General features: G+C 43.1%; 2 protein-coding genes and 2 non-coding genes across 4 annotated transcripts in view; all 4 read left to right on the top strand.

The window, feature by feature from the left end:
- Positions 1-1738: 1738 nt before the first annotated feature.
- On the top strand, positions 1739-4687 carry rps13 (ribosomal protein S13). The gene is made up of 6 exons (XM_048263608.1): positions 1739-1823; positions 2548-2596; positions 2694-2772; positions 3573-3742; positions 4119-4219; positions 4606-4687. Exons 1-6 carry the CDS (start codon positions 1801-1803, stop codon positions 4637-4639), a joined length of 456 nt encoding a protein of 151 aa, XP_048119565.1. The 5' UTR covers positions 1739-1800; the 3' UTR covers positions 4640-4687.
- Positions 3822-4042, top strand: LOC125307735. The gene has a single exon (XR_007195771.1). It is a non-coding gene; the product is annotated as a small nucleolar RNA SNORA73 family (small nucleolar RNA).
- On the top strand, positions 4324-4454 carry LOC125307750. Its single transcript, XR_007195785.1, has one exon. It is a non-coding gene; the product is annotated as a small nucleolar RNA SNORA19 (small nucleolar RNA).
- Positions 4688-12924: 8237 nt separating the features above from the next.
- Positions 12925-22562, top strand: part of plekha7b (pleckstrin homology domain containing, family A member 7b) — a 93756-nt gene continuing 84118 nt past the window's right edge. The window contains 3 exon segments of the mRNA XM_048262529.1: positions 12925-13287; positions 13395-13471; positions 13699-13756. Of these exon segments, the coding sequence (XP_048118486.1) occupies positions 13205-13287; positions 13395-13471; positions 13699-13756 (218 nt within the window). The 5' untranslated portion in view covers positions 12925-13204.

Genomic DNA, 22562 nt, shown 5'->3' with positions numbered 1-22562 from the left:
ATATCTGTCTAAACCAAACATATAATTTATTTAGCCTCAAAATAATTTTAATAATGGCACTTTTCAACTTAATGGTGGACAACTAGACAACAACTTTGAAGAAATTAACATTATGATCTCAACATTTCTAAAAAATGATGCCCTGACACAACCCCAGGGCTCAGTGCTGGGCCCCCTCCTCTTTGCTATCTACACCACCTCCTTGGGACAGATTATCCGTTCGCACGGCTTCTCATACCACTGCTATGCAGACGACACACAGCTCTATCTGTCCTTTCCACCTGACGACCCCCTGGTTTCAGCACGGATCTCAGATTGCCTTTCAGACATAGCTACATGGATGAAGGCACACCACCTCCAGCTGAACCTCTCAAAGACTGAACTGCTGGTCATCCCAGCTAAACCTACCATACACCACGACATCAACATCAAATTTGACTCCCTGTCTGTTTCAATCCGACCAGGACTGCAAGAAATCTAGGAGTTGTTCTCGACAACCAACTAAACTTCTCAGATCATGTTGCCTCAGTCGCCTCGGTCATGCCGTTTCGCACTCTACAACATAATGGAAAATCAGGACTTACTTGACTCAAGATGCTACCCAACTTCTGGTTCAGGCAATAGTCATCTCACGACTCGACTACTGCAATGCCCTCCTGACAGGTCTCCCATGCAGCCTGCGCGAGTGAAACCACTTCAGATGATCCAGAAACCTGGTCTACAACCAACCCAAAAGGGCACATGTTACCCCGCTGCTCATCCAGCTACACTGGCTACCTATGGCGCCCGCATCAAATTCAAGTCTCTAACGCTTGCCTACAAAGTAGTCTCCGGTTCTGCTCCCACCTACTTGAATGCCCTCATACAGACTTACACTACCTCCAGACCGCTCGCTCCTCTGACGAATCCACGCCTAGCTCTACCACCGTGCGCTCAAGCCAATCCAAACTTTTCTCATCTGTTGTTCCTCGTTGGTGGAACACACTGCCAGTTCCTACAAGGGCAGGGACATCCTTTTCCACTTTCAAAAAACTCCTGAAGACCCAGCTCTTTAGAGAACATCTACTCTCATAGCAACACTTACAACAAGTCTTACTGATCCTAGCACTCACCAGCCGTTTTAAACTGACAAGTAACTGCTAAAAACAGCACTCACCGACGCACTTATTCTTACTGTACTCTAATGTTTTTTTTAAACTGTCCTAAAATTGTGAGAATTGTTCTAAAACTTACTGTTTACCATGTTGTTAGTCGCTTTGGTTAAAAAGCGTCAGCCAAATGTAATGTAATGTAATGTAATGTAACCTCTAATGTGGCAGATTCAGAATCTATAAATAATTTAAACTTGAGCTGTATGACAACATGCCAAATTGAAACATTCTCAACCAGACAACAGCTTGGGTGTGTGCTTGTGTGTGTTTGTCACACACACACACACACACACACACACACACACAGGAGTGCCCAACACCAAAATGATCAAGTAATAGTGAAATCAATTAAATAACCAGACAAAGGGACAATTACAAAAGCATGAGGGATTGTTGAACCATTAGGCCTAAATTCATAATTTTGGAACCAGAGGGCTAATCTCATTTGGAAACTGTTCATTTTAAAGTTAATTCTAATATATTAATGCTCTTTAGTTACACATAATACTCTAATCTTACGTATAAAAACAGTTCAAAGAAACAGAAAAAATGAGAAGGGGACATGTAGTACGTCAGTTCCTGTCGAAAGAGTTACTTCCGTCTTGCCTCGTCTTGATCTTTCTTTCCCTCTGCTCCGTCGTACGCCATCATGGGTCGTATGCACGCTCCCGGGTATGTAACTATTTTTTTATTTAAGAAACCGAAATATATCATTACTAACGAACCCCATAACGTCTATTTAGTCTCTAGGTGATATTTTACTCGGGTAATGTATCTATTATTTGTTCAATGGCCTTATTTAACCCGTGCCCAAGTTTCAACGTAAGCTAACACGATGGCCGCCCATGCTGCTCATGCCATGTGAACGAGTTGGGCTAGATGGAGAGCAATGCTCCTCCGTATTTACCCGGTCGAATGACACGTCCAAGCCCTTCGATATGGTTGTCTGATACGACCCTGAAATTGATGCAGATGACTTGATATGGGTTTGCTATGATGGCTTTATGTTCATCATCAAGTTAGCCAAATGTGGCTAGCCACTGGTAACATTCACTATATCTTATAGCTTGCTAGCCGCATTTACATTGTCGTTAGTTGACACATTGGTTTGTCTTGAGCCTTAAAACTGCTACGTACATTAGTTAAGTCATTGATCAAATACTGTTCGCTCAGCGTAATCAGTTGCTCTCGCATGGCTCAACGTGTTAATAAAAAAACAGCTATGATTAACGTGACGTTTCACGAAACGTTCTCTGGCTTGCTGGCTGGTGTGCACGTCGTCCTGCACATTTCCACACCATCCCATAGCGTATCGGTCTTTACTGGAGGTGTAAACCATCTACTGTTTTGTCACTTCCTTTGGATGTAATGTGTTCATCTTTATTCCATATTACAGAAAGGGCTTGTCCCAGTCAGCGCTCCCTTACAGACGCAGTGTGCCTACTGTAAGTATAGAGGATTACATTCCTTCATTTGATTTCTCTTTTGTTAGTCGTGTATTTAGCTGTGGCATTGTTTGGATTCATTACTGTCTATCCTCAGTGGCTTAAACTGACCTCCGATGATGTGAAGGAGCAGATCTTTAAACTGGCCAAAAAGGGTCTGACACCCTCTCAGATTGGTAAGTGTCCTCACTTCAGCTCCCAACTATTTTCAGTCTGTTAATTGATTAATTGTTTAGTGTTAGAAAATGGTATGTGGATAAAAGACAATGTTGAAATGTTTACAAGCCCAAGATTGTCCTCAAAGTGCTTTTTGTTTAGTCTACATGCTAAAGATATTTAATTAACTGTAACAGAAGAGTAATTAAAGTTGATAACATTCAAGCTTAAGATGCTTTGATCAGAATTGAGGTATCCTCAAAATAGTAGCACACAAATAATGCAATAGGCTCTATGCACATCATTCACTTTGTCAGATCAACTTCCTGTTTACGCTGTACATCGTTGACTATGATGGCAAATGTCAGATTACTGATCTATTGGTTTTAAATCTAAGTATTGCTGGTAAAGAAAAATGGGCATCTTTATCCACCAGTTTAGTAATGTCCAACCCTCATAGTTGTCTAATGTAGCAGGCAATGTCATTTTTAAACCCGTTTCCCAGTTTGCTAGAGGGAGTGGAGCAGTGAATCTGGAATTGAAATGCACATGGAGTGGATACCAGAATAATTGTAGAGCAATTTAGTAGTTGATGACTAATCAATTGTTGCTGCCCCAGTCCTCACTGCAATTTAAGCTGACACAAGCCATGAAGCCTAGGCCCCATTCCAGACCATTAACTGATGTTATGAAATGAAGGGCAGATGTGAGTGGTAAAATCTGATGGAAATGCCCAGATATATTGTCAAGCGTTTGGGATGGTGTGTACTGGGCAACCTAGTCTTTGGTGTTGGGCCTGACTTATTGGGTGTCCATGCAGGTGTGATCCTGAGGGATTCCCATGGTGTTGCTCAGGTGCGCTTTGTCACTGGCAACAAGATCCTCAGGATCCTGAAGTCCAAGGGTCTGGCCCCTGACCTGCCCGAGGATCTGTACCACCTGATCAAGAAGGCTGTCGCTGTGAGGAAGCACTTGGAGAGGAACAGAAAGGTACTTTTGTCAGCTATATATACTGATCTTTTGTTTGCCATATGACTATGTTCCTGAAATGTGTGTAAATTCAAAGTGCTCAACGTGGTCATCCTGTGAGGTTGCTCTCACAAGGCTCTGTCCGTGTGGCGTATGGGAGCTTAGCACGTTGTGCCATGATGTATAGTCCCGTTCCACGACGTTGTATAGTGAGATGCTCCCCGGCCATCAGGCTGGTATGGACAGAGTCCTGCATATTCCTACACCTTTTCCAGAGCCCATAGGCTATTACTGGGAGGGCAAACCATGCAGTGCACATCTTTAAGTAGCCTAAAGCTTCAGTTTTGGTCTAATCATCTGTGGTTAATTATATTTGACCCCTCCCCCCTCTGTACAGGACAAGGATGCCAAGTTTCGTCTGATTCTTGTTGAGAGCAGGATCCACAGGCTGGCCCGTTACTACAAGACCAAGAGAGTGCTTGCTCCCAACTGGAAGTAGTATGTATCCAGGTTTTTTGTTGTACGATTACAAAATCTAGTTTAAAGGATGGCTTGGGTGGGATGACCGGAGGCACTCACAATTACATTACAACTACAAATGAATGCACATTTCATTGTCCCATTCTTTTTTACTATAAGAACTGAGATATTTCTTATGTGCTATAGAAATATTGGAGGTAAATTAGCAGTGTGGCTGTGTTGTGCCAGTACTGCCAGTCCCCTTCATACACTCCTGTCCAATTGACCTATTCCAAATCCAAAGTGTTTTCTTCAGCAATATTCTGAATGAAGATTTTTCTGCTGACTTGAATGTGACTGCAGCTATGTATTGTCTTGTGTGTTTTCAATCTTCCTAATGTGATGTTCCCTCTTTCTGCTTGCAGCGAGTCCTCAACAGCATCTGCTCTGGTGGCATAAATGCATCAACAATTTTTTGCGAAAAAAATAAAAAGATTACACTTTCAAGTGCTTTGTGAGTCTGTTTTTGCTGACATGATTAGTTTGTCGGGCCAAGTGTTGCATATAGGAGCACTTGAAGAAACATTTTTTTTAAAGATCAGCCTGGTAATGTAAAACACTGATATTGTGACATCAGATTGTAGCAGCTTCGAATGCTATTTTCAGGCAACTTTTAAGGGAACACAAATGACTAAGTTTTCTATAGCGCATTAAAGGCATCTGGATATTAAACTGAGTTGCATTGTGTATGCCCAGCTGCCATGAATTGCCAAATGTAAAGTATTTATAGAGGGGAGGAATGTGACTGAATTGTGCTGTCTAACTGGTGGTAGAAGATCTACTTGCATATTACAGAATGATGTACTGTAGCCTCAGACTACAAGGTCAAGTGTTTTTGGTACAATGCCATCCTCATGCACCTCAAATGAAGGACTGATTTTGCTTTGTTCAGGTTCATTGAAATATGCTTGAATGGGTCCGAATGCTGACATTTACCTTGGGCTTTACAAAGTATTTAGTCCACAATGGGTCATGAGTTTTTTTTTTTTTTTTTTTTTTTTTTTTTTTTTTTTTGTTTTTTTTACTTATGAACTGATGATTGGTATTTGGCAGATACTTTCGTTCAAAGCAATTTATATAGTATACACACTGCTCAAAATAAATAAGGGAACACTTTTTCATAGGAGTATAGCATCAAGGCTATTACACTTTTGTTCTGTAACAAAAAATGTACCGCAAAAAAAAGTAGTTTTTCCTAAATAACTACCTGAACCATGGCACTGAGGATGAAGAATCTTCGTCTAAAAAAATTAAGTTATGTGTACATTTAGTGACTGTACACTCATTGGCCTGTAGATGGTGGTGCACACATATACACACGCACACACACAGACACGTATACCATCAGTATCGGCAATTAGAACGGCCGATACATAATTACAAATTCAGTAGGATTAAAGGAAAACCATCTAGGAAAACCAAATATTCATCATAATAATAATTTGGCTGCATTTCCAGTATTGGCGTCACGTAGTCGTTTGTCCACTAGATGGCGCATCGTTGCAGTGAGACGTAATTTTGTTGTAAATTAATCTAAAGTGTATAAGTATAAGTATATATACTTTTTGATCCCGTGAGGGGAATTTGGTCTCTGCATTTAACCCAATCGGTGAATTAGTGAAACACAAACAGCACACAGAGTGAGGTGAAAGCACACACTAATCCCGGCGCAGTGAGCTGCCTGCTACAACGGCGGCGCTCGGGGAGCAGGCAACCCTCCGGTTACAAGTCCAGAGTGCTAACCAGTGGGCCACGGCTGCCCCCGAGTGGCTTCAAGTGGGTTGGAAAGACACGCTTCCTACAAAGACAAGACTGTACGGTAGTTTACCGCAGAGAACGTCTAATAAGGCTAGGATGCTTTCTGCATGACATGTAATTCCCATTTCCTCTTGAAGCCAAAATAAATCTGAGATGAGATGAGATGTTTATCAGACATGCTTGTTTTTTACTGCAGGTAGGCTACGTTAATCCTATCAATAGCAGGTAAAATAATGTTAATGTTACCGTTAGCATGGTTGAGTGATGGAGGCCGATTTGATTATTGATTTATTTGTAGAAAACCATAAATGCGTTTATAGGCTACCAAGCAAATTGATAACAGCACTAATTGTATCTTTCGACTGTCATCTCATTTGCTTATGACCATAACCTAGGCTACTAACAGGAGCTAAGTGAGTTAGCTGCTACGTGATGGTTTTCTAATGGAAAATATATAGGCTACCTGAAAGATAACCTGTCTATGATGCATCCTAAACACATGGCACATTTCTGCTCAAAGTCTCAAAAAGCATCTGAGTTAACGTTCATTCCCAAACACCCATATAGGCTACTTCAATCCTCTATTTTCAAAGGTGATATAAGTAAGTAAGAGCATGGCTCAAAGTAAAGTAACTGAAACTACATAAATTCGTCAAAGTGAATAATTTGTGTCAACTCGCCGCAGTGTAGATGTATTAACGCACCCGTGATCTAGCCTACATCTCCATTTAAACCAAGTGTTTTAGAGCGCATGTTGAGAGATGTATCCAGGGCAGGGCTGTACCTACACATATTTGTTGCACGTGCTACAAAAATCATTCTTTGCGATGGATGATTTAGTACCAACGTTACACCGGTCCAATACAGTTTTGCCTATGGCTATACCGTGAGACTGAGACGTTTTTTGTTTGTTCGAAGTGCGTGTTTAGGGTGTGAGAGGGGAGTCGATGTGCTTTGATTCCAGCTTGGTAGTAGTAGTCTATGCCAGGGGTTCCCAAACTTTTCCACGACAAGGCCCCCCAAATACCACTAGGTTCTGGCCAAGGACCACCTTGATGTGTTATTAAACCCATCGACAATACTACGGCAAATGTAAAAATACATTAAGCTAATCCTAATGTTTATTTTAGCCACAAGCACTTCACGATGGAGCACACAGTGTGTAAAAATTGCATTTGGGGCTTTCTGCTATATGAGAGCTATCACTTTATATTTTTCATGATAATGACTGGGAATAATAGTAATGTTCAGATATGCGACAAATTATTCTAATGGCATTGTATAACAACCCTCATAGTAATAGGTATATTTTACATTTTTCAAATGTATTTATTTGTTTCTTTTATTTTTCCTTCCAACTTGCTGAGGTCCCCCTGGCACCCGCTCGCGGCCCCCCAGGGGGCCCCGGCCCCCACTTTGAAAACCACTGATCTATGCGATTAAAAAACACGTGTGTGTGAAGTATCCAAACAATGATAACGCTTTCATTATGGCTGCTTTAGCCACAGACCTTGAGCTACTGTACAGTGGGTTGGGTTCCATTTAGAAGTGTAAACTTTCTGTGATTCACACAGCTGCGTGAAATGTATTACTACTGATATGCAAAACTATTAACTTTTCGCCAAGAGGTGGCAGCTTAAGTCCGCTTGATACTGTAAGCCATTGGTTCCCAAAGAAGATTTTATTTGGGTCGCCAGAATAGCCTAGTGACCATTTTTGTTGTGTAATAGGCCTAGCATAGGGCCTACCTCATATATAGCCTATAGTTTGTTAACAGTCACGGTTTTGTCATAACTCCCTCTATGCATTTTTGCATTTAGAATAGCTGAAACCGGGGGCGAACACGTCGCAGGGGGGGCGCCAGTGCGTGGATATCTCAATCGCAAAATTAAACAATATTTCTCGGGCGTCTACCATGGACTAGGCTGGGTGAACTCAGCCTGATTTGCCGGCGATTCCTTTTCGATTTCTTAAAAGATTGAGCTTGGTCTGGCGAAAGCCAGACTAACCATGGACCTCATAGTTGCAAAATGCAAGGGAACATAAATCAGCATATTATTTGCACAAACAATAACGGACAGTAGCTCTTCAACTTGGCCCGTTAAAATGTGTATGAACAGTCTCATAGCGCATTTCATGAAGGCCCTTTTGGACATGTCAGTTATTTGCACCACTGGGTAAAACGGCATTTTGTTTTAGACTACTGGTATTTAATTTGTGCATTGACAATAAAGCTGAATGTCATATGAACTAGATAACTAACTTATGAATATGTAGAAGAAGAAACATTCACAAAAATCCATGACATGACCTCTCTTCTTGATAGCTGTTGAAAAGTGCATGGAACTGACAGGGATTGTTTTGTTTAATAATAATAATAATAATAAATAAATAAATAAATACATTATGCTGCTACCTTCTGCTTTTCCCAAATACAATGTAGCCTACAGGTTTACCTTTCATCAGTCCAGTTGCAATGGATGGACTGTGATGAACTGCCCTACTTGTGATTGTTTAGAGATTTTAAAGGTTTTATAACAATGCTACAACTTTTTTGGCAAGTGCTACAAATCTATTCACCTTTGCAGCGTCAGTAGACAACTTTGTGTGCGGAATGTGTGCAAACACACATTCCAAACAAGCATACACAAAAGTTTCAAGAGTGGGGGATGGAGTAGAAGATGGAGACAAATATGATTTATTTTCGCGGAATGGATGTACAGGACTGAGCGGCGGTCATATTTTGTACCGCTATGCGGTACATCTAGTTTAAATTTAGAACACCCATGTATTTCCAGTCAAAAATGACCGGCCATTAGAAATGAATGGTCCAGGTACATAGTGGTCCAGGCACATACTTATTGATCAGATGGACTGTATGTGCTTCTGTACATTAAAACACATACAAACACACCCTCACATCCCCTCTTTGCTTCTATGTCAGCCCCCACTGGAACCTTTCCCCAATAGAATATTCCCCTTTCTGACTCAGAAGCATGAGCTCAGGTCAGTGAGGCCTGCAGGCCATAAATAGCAAATGGTTAAAAACTGGTTATATTCAATAGAAAATCAAGTTGATACAAAGGTCTATCATAACATTAGATGATGTGTGTTACTATAGATTTCTAACAAGTTATAATGCAGTGGTCACTTTTGACCGGGAACGCAAAACTAGTAAACATAAAACAAACACAACAGGAGGGTTAAGAAAAATCACAATTAGATATTTCCCCAAATTGTGCAGCCCTAGTCTTGCCCTCTGTTCTGTTTCATTCTCCCACCTCCTCTAACTCTGATCCAAAGTAACATCAGATACATTGATACTTTCACTCTGGCTACACTCCCTCATAGTTTTATCACTTTAAAATAACATTATCTCCCTTCACAATATCTTATTTTACTTTGTCATCCTCACTTTTACTATTAGATGTGGTCTTCAGAACATTTTAAAAACTACCATGCTCCCCAACAAAACAAATCTAATGGAGGATTTTGTGGTGTTTTGTAATGATGATGTTAGATTTTTGGACTGGATTAAAAACTAATGACTGGCTGAAAAAAGATGCTTATTTTAATCACTCAATGAAAATAAAGTCTAAAGTTTCTTATATTTCATTTCAATGAATAAAACCATCAAAATAAAATCATATAATGTGCTGAGGTGGCACACTAAGGATACAGGAGCCAAACTGTGACATACCAATTTCACCACAAGAGGTCAGCACCCGAATGGTCTTGATAATTTCATAGGTCAGACCTACTGGGTTGTCTGTCTTTACTTGACATTTGATGTGGAAATGTGATGTACACTCACATATCGTTAGATAGTTTTAATGCACATTTGTGCATTATTAGATGCTGTAATTGTGGACCACCCAGATGGACATTTCTTTTTTTAGGGTTTGCAATTCCAGTATATTTTATAAATAATATACCTTTTCATATTCTTCTCATCAATCAGTAATGAAAAGACCTACATGGTCTTGTCAGTGGCATAATCACTATAGCTGGCCTCTTCCAGCTTAACAGGCTTAATAAAGAGAAACAATCCCTCGCTGCAGTAATTCATTTGGGTGGCATAGGCCTCCTAGCCTGCCTGCTGATTTAATTGTTGAGGGAGGCACTTCTCTGGAATAGACGCATGCATTATTAATTGGCAGTCTGCATAAGATGATAGGAGGAAATTGTAAAGTGTGTTAATTCATAAGCATCTGCATTGCATTACTGCAGCTTGGCCGTGACTGAGAATGGGAAGCAATTCCTCAGTACAGCCTAACACTCTTGATTTCTTGGGCCTTAAGATAAGAACGGCAAGACAGAGATTGAAAAATCCCCTTTGTGTGAGTGGAGTGTACTGCATAGCCCAGTCAGCAAGCAGTGATTCAACTGTAGCTGCTGCTGTTCTCCTAGGAGAGAAAGTTAACATTGAGTCACCTTGCCTTGCTGCATTGTGGGCTCCTGGCAGTGGGTAGGCAGCAATCAACAGTACTTACACTGCAGAGCGGCAGAGGACTGCGCATCAGTGTCCCGAGTGAGTGTAGTGTGTGTGCTATAGTCACAGAGTGTCCAATGTATGTTATGGTAAACAACGACTAATTTATAATGCTAGAGCACAGCCTATGCACAAGTACTAGACAAGACAGCTTTACAACGTTTTACAACTAAGTGGGTGATTTTATTCTCATCACTTTTCTCACAACCCTTACGAAACTTTGAGTTGAAGAACTTCACAAAGTCACTTGGCATCATCCTTCCTGCTTCAGTCTTAAGAGTTGGTTCATGGGACTGTTCCCCTGTTGAGAATGCAATGTGGGCAAGATGGATGATTGCTTAGAGAACACAGGGCCAGAGCAGGTGTGTTTGTTTTGTTCTATTTTCTTGCACTCAGTATAAAGGCTAGTTTGTTCTGGACACTGAAACAAGTCTGTATTAGTTGTGGTTCAAGCACTAGATAAATAATATCTCTTTTCCAATATCTTGAGCATTCACAGAAAATAGTCAGTGTGTTACCCCAGACCTCTGTCAGTGAATAAACTCATGGTCCATCAAATTTTCTATATACACCATTTGCCTTCTTACAAGATATGTCCTCCATGTGCAGGACCAGGCGTCCTCCAACCGGGACTAGGCAAGCAAGATAGCCTTTTCTCAGGGGTGTGATTCAATGATCAAATATTTATACCACACCAAGGTGTTTGATGTTGGCAATTTGGGATTGCTGTTCGTTGTGGCTGTGAGCAAAGATGGAAGTGCCTCACATGGAAATATTTCCCTCTCTTAAATGTATTTGTCAAGTGGATGTTGCTAGAGGTGCTTTGTAATAGCCTATGTTCATTGTAGTTATAGTATACCTTCCATCTCATTGAAATTAGAGCCACAGTACAAGACTGGTGGTGATTGAGAGAGGGGCTGTTGCTGGTAAATAATGTGCCCCACTGCCAACATCACAGAGCCAAATTCTATTACTATTTGCTATCCATCATCACAACATGTAATAGAGAGCTTGAGTAGACTGAATAAAAATATGTTTTCAGTTCAGATGGTTACTGTAGTAGGCCAGCCAATCTAGCCCAAAAAGACAAAAAAATTGCAACAGAAATGCCTCATAGTTTTTAGACGTTTAGTATATGATTCAGGAGGATATTAGGACCAATAAAAACTATGAGGCATTTCTGTTGCAATTTTTTTGTCTTTTTGGGCTAGATTGGCTGGCCTATAGGCTATGTGCTTACTTACAGGTTCATCAAGTTACTGCACCATCAAAGATGTCATAGCTCTCTATAACTTCTAGCCCTGATGGTCTGCAGGTTTTTGTTTTATTTTTGTATTCAGGATAGCTGAGGGAAAACCCCATCACTTTTACATCGAGAAAACATCCAGGGCAACCATGCACACACACACAATTTTAGTCACAAAGAACTGGTCCTGTAGAGTGGTAGAAAAGTTGCATTCTCCCCAACTCAACACGTGCTGTGAACCACTAACTAAATGCCATTATTATGCTTTCCACCACACTGACTCTGTTGTTGACTTGACTTCTTTGTTTTTCCTTTGTGCCAACCTTGCCCTGCCCTTGAGAGAGCTTATTTCATGGCTGAATTTTGCTTTTTGTTCTTTTCTGAACTACTGTGATGTCTCAGCAGCATTACAAATACATTCTCTGAAAATATGCTATTTGAATTAGGCTAAATGAATCACTGGCCTATGAAATTCTTCTTTAAATATTTTGACTTGGCTACAAGAATATAGTGTCCTTATTCTCAGGATTCCTAGAAAGACTGTTTAACCTAGAGAGTTGATTAATAATTCAGCAGTACAAAGCTGTGAGCTGAGAGTCCCTCCACACTTTCTAAGACTTGAGCAGGGTGCCAGAGAGAATACTTCAGCAGACTCTTAAAACAAATATATAGGCGATTGTCACAGCTGGCAAGACGGCCATGGTATAAAAAAAAATATTTTGGCACTGTACCAAATAGTTTGGTGAGGGTTACACTTCTTCTTTGGTGAGGGTTAATCCTCTTCAAACTTCAAAAACATTGGTACATATGGTGCGCTTCCGAATGTGTAGTCTATGTTTACTGGAGAGTAAACAGGCTATATCTAATTGTAGCTTAAACAAACATATTCATGTTGTCACTCATGGCAGAGCTCCTATCTGGCGGAAAGTTTCATGCCAATTTCTTCCTCTCACTTATACACGGATTTTAACGTTTAGCCTACCACAAATTTCAGGCTGAAGACGTTGATATTTTAGCATAATTCAAGACGGAATGAATGGTGCATCGACATCACATGCACTAATATTACCGCAGTATGGGCAGTTGCAGAGTGTTCGTGAGATCTGCAGTTTGAAGCTGGTGCCTACGGAATGTTAAGCCTTTTACATCCCAGGGAGTGCATTCCGAAATCCTCCCAATGGCTTCATAATACTAAGTAGCTCGCGTAACACCCCATTTGGAAAGGTAACAATAGCGTACGCCAAATTGCGCACCATTCAGTGACTTAACATTTTACGTCAAGCGTCTACACTGATCTTTCCCCTTTTTTGTCGGCTTAGAAAGTGGGACAAAGACGCGCTGTACTTTCTCCAAGTTTGGTCTTCCCCTTTAATGGCAGTGCAGCCCTAGTGGTGGCTACTGGACTGTAGGATTCCCTGGGAACTCTGCGGAGAGAAGAATGAAATAGCCTTCACTCCAAACCAGGATCATGGCGGCTCCGCTCGGGCGGGACACTTTACCTGATCACTGGTCGTATGGAGTATGCAGAGATGGCAGGGTATTCTTCATCAAGTGAGCATGGATTTCATCCTTAACAGCGACTATCTCGCCGGCACAGTCGTATTTACTCATTCCACTTTCATTTTTTATGCGTTCAGTAACAGGTGTTTCTCTTTCAGTGACAAAACTCGGAGCACTACTTGGCTCCATCCCCGGACTGGTGAACCTGTCAACTCAGGACACATGATAAGATCAGGTGAGTACAATACTATCTCGCTCTCCAAAGTGTTCCAACATCCCGTTCGTCCTTCACGTAGCACATTTCTCATTTACCTGATGTTTTGTGCTTTAAAATCATTACAATTGATGGTGGTGCATCATTGCTCAGCACGGATGCTGCTGCTGCTGCTGCTGCTCACTGTAAACTTGTGTTGCCCCTGCAATGTAGCCTAAGATCCAGCTCAATACATCTCTTTCGTCTAGATTTACCACGAGGATGGGAAGAAGGATTCACCGATGAAGGAGCCAGCTACTTCATTAAGTAAGAAAGTGTCATTCATCTGACGTTTAAAACTACTTCCGCACAGGCTGCTGCGGCTGCACTATAGGCTATTCAAGGACTCTATGGAATGCGACGTGTGAGGTGGAACACCGATTGTTGTGGTCGAACCATCTTTTATTTATTTGGCACAATGATACATTCTGAAGATTTATTTTAAATCACTTAATGGATTTGGCGGTCAGACTGATGTCTTTTTGACATGTGAGTCCTGTGCCAAGACCTGCAAAGGAATCAAATTTTTCTCAACTTGCCAAGAACAAAATAAGCATATGTCCTGAACTGTCTGTATTGTGATGTCCTTGGCATCATTGTTGTATAAAGAATTTTGTGTAGCCTAATTTCTGTCAGGGTTACCTAGTACCAGCTATACAGTATACAGTAAGAAATAACTGTACAAAGGCGAATAGGTCCCTTTAATTCCAGTTGAATCAGGTATTCTGCTTAAGCCACATTTTCCTCTTTTAAGTCCAAATGGTGGTATTCATACTCTCAGGACAGCAGAGGTATGACTTGAATAGTGGCCCCATATCTTGATTGAATCAGACCTGGAAGGAGGGGTAGAGGGGAGAGTCTGGCACAGCTTTGATAGCACTGGCTATGTGTCAGGGGACTCTCTCCCTCTCTCTCTCTCTCTCTGTCTCTCTCTCTCTGTCTCTCTGTCTCTCTCTTCCACCGTCAATCACTATTGATCCTGTAATGCATCGTTTCCTGGAGTCCCCCCTTATTGTATACACTGACTGAGACTGAGGTCTGAGATTTGTGACATCACATGGTGTGACGGCGGTCTCATGTAGGACAGTCGCCAATATGAAGAGTGTGAGAAGAAGGAACATACCACTGACATTAAAATGTTTCAGGAATAAGAATTTCATTTCATCAGTTTTCATCAGTTGAAAAAAGCACATCCAGGTGAAAGGAAATGGGGAACTCTGAATGGAAAGTAGCACTGGACAGCGACCTAGAAAATGGGGATGCTCATTCCAATTATTACCTATCTCTATGCCCATGTAATAGGAGGAAGAAAGGGCACTGCCCAATAGGACTGGTCTAACCAACCTATTAAAATTCCACTCACATGCTGCAATGTGCAAGACCTTCATACTCAACTCAACCCCCCCCCCATGTTGTGCCCATTCTGTGTGTGTGCGTGTGCGTGTGTGCACACTTGCCCATGTGTGTGCCTACATGGTGACAGAGATATATGGCATGATCACACACTCAGTTATGGTTGGTGCAGGGTTTCCCAAAGTGACTTTCTTCATCCATTGGGGGTTACATGTGTAGTCTATGCTTGTGCAGCTTATCCCCCCCATCCCCTTTGTTTGTTTGTTGCCTTATTTGTTTGTTTAGAATCTGGCCAGTAATTTATCTACTTTTTCTCTGGCTATTTTCTGCAGCATTTCACAAGTCATTTGTTTATACTGCAGGAGTGAGCCCTTGGCTATGGTGGAACAGATGGGTCCCACTGAGACCCTGTGCAACCAGCAGACCCCAGTGCTAACAGTCAGATTAGGCAAATCAAACACCCACAGAAGCCCAGGATGGGCTTAAAATGTAAAACCCCGCTCTTCAGCTATGCACTGTGCTCGGGACGCTTTACTGCATTCACAGACAAGGGTGCGTCACTTCTCACTAGGCTTTTCTGGTGCTGTGATGCAAATGAAAGTGGCACAATCAGAACAGAGAGGCTTCCTGGGGTTATAACACACACACAAATATAGGTGATGTACTTAGTTTGTCTGTGTCAGCAAAAGTCAGCAATTTTGAAGTTTTCTGTACTCAAAGCATCTTGTTTTCAAGGGATGACTTGAAACACAGGGAGAAGATAAGAATGTCAAAAATGAATAAAAACCTGGCACCTGTGGGTGTGTAAAGAAGAAGAGAGACGATAAAGAATGTGCAGAAACACTCACAAATTGGCTTAGCTCTCTAGGTATGCAACATGTTTACAGCTATACAGTTCTTTAGCCGGCAAGGGTCATTTTGTGGACCCTGTGTGCTTAAGCCAATTAAAGACGTGTTGTGTAAAAGATGTGTTTGTGAGTACATGTGGATTTGAAAGCTACATTTCCTCCCAACGAAGGCAGTTTTGAATGTTCTGTGGTGCCACTAGACACAGTTACTTCAGTACTGATTAAGAATGGGGCTCATCTTGTGCTTTTAATGATTCTTATATGGGGTTGTGTACAGTTGGAGAAACTCACCTTCGTATTCCTATGTGATTTTTCTAGAATACATGGCATGGCATACACTTGGACTGGTCATGTCCACCCCTTCAGGGCAGGGTGCTTGTGTGAAAAGCATTTTCAGGAACGCAGTGTGTATAGTCTAGCAATGTACTCTGCTATGCACTGTGATTCTGAGTCCATTAGTGGCCTGTCTCCTGTTTTGCATTTCAATGGACTTGCTTTGTGATGGAGATATTTATTGGTTACCGCAAATGATGGCATTCGGCCTATGAAAGGAATGGAGGCATATTTGGCACTGGAAATGGTGGAGTTTTAAAGGTCAGAGAAAATGATTTTAGAAATTTGTGATTGCTGACAGTTTTATTGTGGCGTATATGAAAGGAGTCATTGTTACTTCCCTCTTGTGTCCCTTGGAAAAAACAACCAACTCGACTGGTCAGAGAAGCATGAGGGTCCAAATGTCAGGGCAGTAAAATAAATCGCGTATTTGTTGCTCAAATGACTGGAAGGTTCCTGTTTTGATGTGGTACTGGTACTGGACATTGTTCCCTTTGTCAGATCGTCTGATATAGCACAGCGCTGCCACTGCAGATGCCGGTGTCTGCACTTGTTCATGCGAGAACTGCTGATCTCAAAAGACAGAGTCTAAATGCAATTACACAAAGAGATACAGAGGCATGTCCTGATAATTCAAATATATGTTGTTGATCACACTGTGAGGCTGAATAATTGATCATATATTTATCCTTCAGCCCATTAAACTTGCTCTTGCTGATGCCCTAGCTTCATGAATAATTACATTGTTCATTGTTTCCAACTGCAGCTCCCAGTCAGCCGGGATATATATGGGCTGCCATTAGATTACAATTCCCATGCGAAAATTGCTGAGACTCCATCTTGGTCTGAAGAACCTGTAAATTAAAATTTGCAATTAATCTTGTTGTCACGTCCGTGCTGAGACATGTTTGTCAGTTGAAGGACATTCATGGTTGTGTACACCTCACCATTAAAAAACCTGGAGTGTTGTAAGGTAGGGACACCAACTCTTTTTCCCACGTCTTTCAGCACAGCCTACTCACAGTGAAATAAATCACAATTTACTGCTGGACATCATAAACTGCATAAAGTGGAATATGTTATGTTGTAAACGCTTGCGAGAGCACAGGAGGGGCGTCAAGGCTGTCCTTGAACAGGAAGTCAGTGATATTTCCTTTGCATTAGCATCCACTCTAGGGGGACGCTGTGTTTTTTGCTGATGTGTTTATTATACTGGTGGCTAATGGGAAGCTGTTGAGAATAGTGCATGGTGCATGAACCCTACCACATCAGATTAGTATTTGATTTAGTGCAGCCTTGGCCAGCGCCAGATTTTTAATATGTCCCGCCTGAGCCTCAAAAGGTGACGGATGCATTATTTGAGCGAGAAAGCCCACCTGTCCATTCCCCCCGCTGCACTCAGCTAATTAGGAGATATGAATAGAACCACGATGTCTGTTGAATTTAGTATTGGCCGAAACCTTGGTGAGACTATCTTGTGAATAAGCCAACGGAAAATATTGTGATATCTGCTTGTGCTATCTGCTCAGTGTTTATACAGAACAGCAGCGGAGGTGTGTGTGTGTGTGTCTGTCTGTCTGTCTGTCTGTGTGTGTAAAGGTCAGCATTGTGTAGAGTTCAAACCCCTGGGCGAGCGATGTCCATGGAAAGATGGCGTGCCAGGAATCGGCCTCCCGCCTCATGAAAGCGTGGGGCTCATGAATGTGGCTTAGCGAGTTTGCCGTGGCTTCAGAGAAAGGGCTGTCGCCGTGACAGCCGCCTCCCAGCAGGGCGGCTCGGCCTGCAGCCTCAAAGGCGAGCACGGCTCAGTCACGTCTGGGGCAGAACAGAGAGCCCACGCCTGCCTCAACTTAGCATCCACTAAGGAGCCTGTGGAGGGTGGCCGCTGCTGCTAATTAAGGCAGCAGTCTGCTACTCCCTCAACAAGGCCTGCGGCTGCAACGCGTCTGACGCAAGTCCTGTAAGTCCTGCATGGTCTGGTCAGAGCATCTCTTGACATAAGGGAATTGCCGAGCCTCCTTAGTCCTTATTCAGTCAATATTTAAAGTGGGACAGAGAAGCTGCTGGAATGTCTGGAGGCCATTCACTGTGAAAGGGGGCACTGCAAACTTGGCTTATTGAAGTAGCCATAGGAGGCTAGCTGCAGCGGAGCCCCTTGTGTAAGCTCGCTGTGTGAATTCCTGTTTGGGGAGAAGAATTGAGAGATAAACCCCAGCGTGCCAACGCTCTCCAAGAGTGTTTGTCTTTACTGTGGTATGCACAGAGCCTCCAGGCCTCGGAGGAGACCCAGAGGAGGCCGTGGCATTCTTGATTGGCTGCGCTCCGTGCTGGGATGAGGAGGCTGGGCACTCTCTCAGTCACTGCCTCAGTGAGTGTGTGTGGGGGTCCATAAAAACAGGGCTGAATTTAGGGCTCTCCATCTCTGCCTCTCCTCTCTTACACAGATACTGAATGCTGTCATGTCGTGGAGATAGAATCATTTCAAATGATTTGTATATTTGGAGAATACATCAAGACAACACAGCTGTGAGCTTGGATGAAAAAAAGAAAAACAAACAAAAAGCACAGGAAACCTTTGGCTCAACAGTTGTTTATCTGCCCAGGCAGGGAAGAAAGGGTGGGCACAAATGTTTAAAGAACCCCCTAGCTCACCCCACCCACTGCCCCCTCATCCCCCCTCATCCCCCTCTCCCCCTCCCTCCCTCCCTTCAGCCGTCTGAGTGCAGTCCAAGCCCGCATGTTGCTGCCGTGACAACAGCCTGTTGCTTGTGCAGCAGGTTGCTGGAGTAAAGGGGCGGGAGCACAATGTGGGGATTGTTTGGGGAGAGTGGGCGGAGTAAAATCACCCTCATTTACATCCCACCAATGAAGGCTCGCTGTGGAGTGCACTGTCTCCTTCTCTGGAATACACACTTTTTTCCCTCTGAAAATTATTGTGTTCAAATTATGTTGTTCATCACATACTATATTTCACATCGTGTTTGTGTATGGATCTACACAGTATTCACACTCATTCTTAACTAATTCACACAGATACTTAACTAATTTAAGGTAAACGTTGACACAAACCAGGTTGAAGCAGGTAGTGTGTGGCATTGCTGGTCATCTTCCCCTTTAACAAACTAGGCTACCAGGTGGAATGCTAGCACTACAAGTCAATGTGCTCTGGGAGAGGTGCAACTCTATAGCTCCCAAAAGGCATCGAGACACAATAGTCTCCTGGCTGTCCGGACAATATCCTTTTTGTCTTTTGGGTTTGTGTCTCTCTGGAATGGCCACGGAAGTGTTAGATTTCTGGGAGACCGTCAACCCATATGGATAGACTGCCTCCAAAGCCTGCCTGGTCCCCTAAGGCACTTGTATACATGTACTCGTAAATAGGGTTTTTGGAAACATTTTATTTTTCAGTGGATACTGTGCCGCCCTGTTTGATCCTTCCCTTCCTTTCCTTGTTTTTCTACTTGGTTTTGTCCCCCGTTTGCCTCTGCCATTCCCAAGGCTCAAAGAGTTAATTAGCCATAAGATGTTACTGAGCTGCGGAGGCACTTTTGAAACACTTTAAATGGAGATTAAAGAGGGAAGAGTTCCCTGGTGGAGGCGGTGGAAGGCATCATCCAGGTTCCGCTAACGAAGCATTCTGTCTTTTCACTGCGCTCATCATAGAGCACGCGGCCTGGCCAGGACTGAGTGGCAGCAAGAATCTCTGCAGACCCTTTAAGAAGACCTCTGACCCTCTGCCTTTTTTTAGCTACATGTGTCCAAAAGTCAAGCACCCACTCCTTTGTCCCTTACACAAAGGTTGAGTCTTGCCCGGTGAAGAATGTGAGAGGTGGGAAGCTTTGTTTAGAGGTAGCCTCAAAAATGAGTCATGATTATTTAACTTTAGACCAGAAAATCTGTCTAGATCATTGTAAGATATTTTACTCTGTGTTTGTCTGGTTGTGGATGAGTAAGCAAACTGTTCTGAGTCATGGGCAGGCAGATACTTCTTTGTTCTTTTCCTTGGCAATGATATGATATTATGTAGAGGAGAACAATTAATTGAGGTAATTAGAAAAAAAGTTAATGCTGTGTCTGTGTGGAAATCTGCTGTTATTGAACTAATTCAAAATCACTTGTAGTCACTTGTATCACCTTAGATTGCTGAAATGATATCAGTTTAAATGGTGTTTTTACATTTAAGTTGGGACATCTGGCTAAATTGGAATTGGTATGGAATGTTATGATTATTTGCGTTTTCTTTAGAGGATCTTATTGCTCATGCTTGACGAGCAGGAATTCATTGCCAAACGTCCACCCCTGAAATGCGGAGATGAAAGTAATGGTCATTTTGGCGCTTGGGATCAGTCACCTCTGCCGCTACGCCCCACTCCCTTCACTTCCCCTTAATCACCATACAGCCTCTGCTGCCTCCGTCAGGTGCGGTGCAGTGCCCTTGCTCACTCACGCTAGAGGGCTGCAGCTGTTTGCCCACAGAGGTGGAGGCGACAGGCGAAGCTGGATGCTGAGCTGATGCAGGCTGGAGCTGCTGCTTGGCCTCCTGCAGCGCTTGGCAGGCAGCGCGGGGCCACAAGGGAGGCAGGCTGTCTGTCTGCAGCTTTCCTCCGGCTGTTTCCACTACAGACTCTGTGAAAGGGCAGATGTGAGAGTTGCTCCGCGCTTTCAGAACACAGTACAGCAAAGCTGCCTGCCTGCCTGTCATCCCCTGCCTCACAAGTACACACATACAGGCTGGTGTTTTTCTGTTGACACATTACTCCTAGCTGGCTCGCCATTCGTCTTGTGAAGGGGACTGCTGAACATTGCTGTAGATATGTCAAATACAGGCTCCATGAGTACATGTTGGTGGGGCTCTACAGTCATGGTGCTGTACATTGGGGTGTTTTACTAAGCAGGAGAGTAGCTTACATTATTGTTTTTTTTTTTTTCTAAAATGATCATCTGGACATTTGGCACCAGTCATGCATTTGACGTACAAGTTTGCTTGATGATTGACACAAGAGTGTGAATCAATAGATTTTAGAATTCTGCAGGCGCTTTGCTGATGTCCAATGGTGAGTGTAGAGTTGCATGAGGTGTGTGTGCGTGCTCGTGTACATTTGTGGTGAGCGTTCGTGCGCTCTCTCTTATCCTGAGTGTAAACACTCCTCAGTCTCCTCCCCTCTCCCTTCGTGTTCAGAACCATCAGTATGACCTTCACCTGACTTTCTCCTTAGACCCCCCGACACATACACACACACACACACACACACACACACGCCTCCCCCACCTCCCCTGCACTTTTGTCTCCCCCTCTTGTGTGATTGTAAGGCTCTACAAACACACTCACTAATCTGCTCCCTTTCAGGGGCAGGGGACTGCAATCAGTAAATGTCCTCCTCTGCTTTATGGAGAACCAATCTCTCGTCACCTCTAGCAGAGGGCTGTGGGGACATCAGGGAAAATATCGCCTGGCAATTTCTGTGCAGATGGATTCTGTATATACAGTAGATTTTCATTGCTCTGTGTTGTGCTGCAGTTATCTGGTGAGGCATCATTGCGCTTTTCCCTGCTGACACTCTGCGGTCCATGTGATCTGCAAGGTAACATTCTCCGTGTTTATCTGCAGTGGGTTTGATCCCACTGTCACTCACAGGCATGGGCGAGAGGTATTATGAGGTAGTGTGTGTGCTGGTGGTCTCTCTCTCTCTCTCTCTCTCTCTCTCCCTCTCTCTCCTTCCTCATTCTCTGTGTCTGTCTCTTTTACCCCTCTCTCGCTCTACCACCATCTTTCCCCTTTTCTCACTCTTTGTCTTTCATTCTCTCTACCTTTCTCTCCCTCCTTCTCTCTCTCTATCCCTCTCTCCCTGTCTCCTCTGTGACCAGAATATGGGCTAAAGTGATTATACTGCGTTTTCAGCCCCATGGAGGCTGGCCCTCTCTGTGACGAGACGAGACTCCTTAATGATTTCCTCTTGCGGTGGAGGTAGTGCGCAGTGGAGCCGCAGTGGCCTGGGCAGCTCAGCTCACTAGGCTAGGCTGCACAGGGCTCACTACCCGTCTGCCTGCCTGCCTGCCGGAGAATTCATTACCTGCAGCATGAATCATGCATCCTTGGGAAGCTACCGCTCTTGTGTTTGACCCCCAGAGCCTTGTGTGTGTGTGTGTGTGTGTGTGTGTGTGTGTGTGTGTGTGTGTGTGTGTGTGTCTGTGTCTGGGTGTGTGTGAGCGTGTCTGTCTGCATTGTCTGTGTTGAGGAACAGTATGTATATATGTCTAGTGTATATTTAGTCTGTGTGTGTGTGAGAGTATTCACCAAATAAGTGAAGAACCATAAAAAAGAGAGCTAGGAATTTTTCTTGCCCACCTTAGACACGAAAACAAATGCATGTAGTTTTATTTTTGAAACTGGCAGAAACACTGGATCTGTCAGGCTGACCTTGTATCATGTGTGAGACCTATATAGTCCCTCCCTTAAACTTTACAGATGCTCTATCATCACCCATCTCAGTGAGCGAAGCCAAACGGCAGAGCTGTCACACTAATGCCCGCTCGTCTTT

Source organism: Alosa alosa, chromosome 14, assembly GCF_017589495.1.
Source record: "Alosa alosa isolate M-15738 ecotype Scorff River chromosome 14, AALO_Geno_1.1, whole genome shotgun sequence".
Classification (NCBI taxonomy): domain Eukaryota; kingdom Metazoa; phylum Chordata; class Actinopteri; order Clupeiformes; family Clupeidae; genus Alosa; species Alosa alosa.
This window is presented reverse-complemented; position numbering and strand designations above follow the sequence as displayed.

Coding starts and splice junctions, on each gene's coding strand:
- rps13 (XM_048263608.1), top strand. CDS start 1,801: ATGGGTCGTATGCACGCTCCCGG. Junction 1,824..2,547: donor GGTCGTATGCACGCTCCCGG/GTATGTAACTAT, acceptor TCCATATTACAG/AAAGGGCTTGTCCCAGTCAG. Junction 2,597..2,693: donor ACAGACGCAGTGTGCCTACT/GTAAGTATAGAG, acceptor GTCTATCCTCAG/TGGCTTAAACTGACCTCCGA.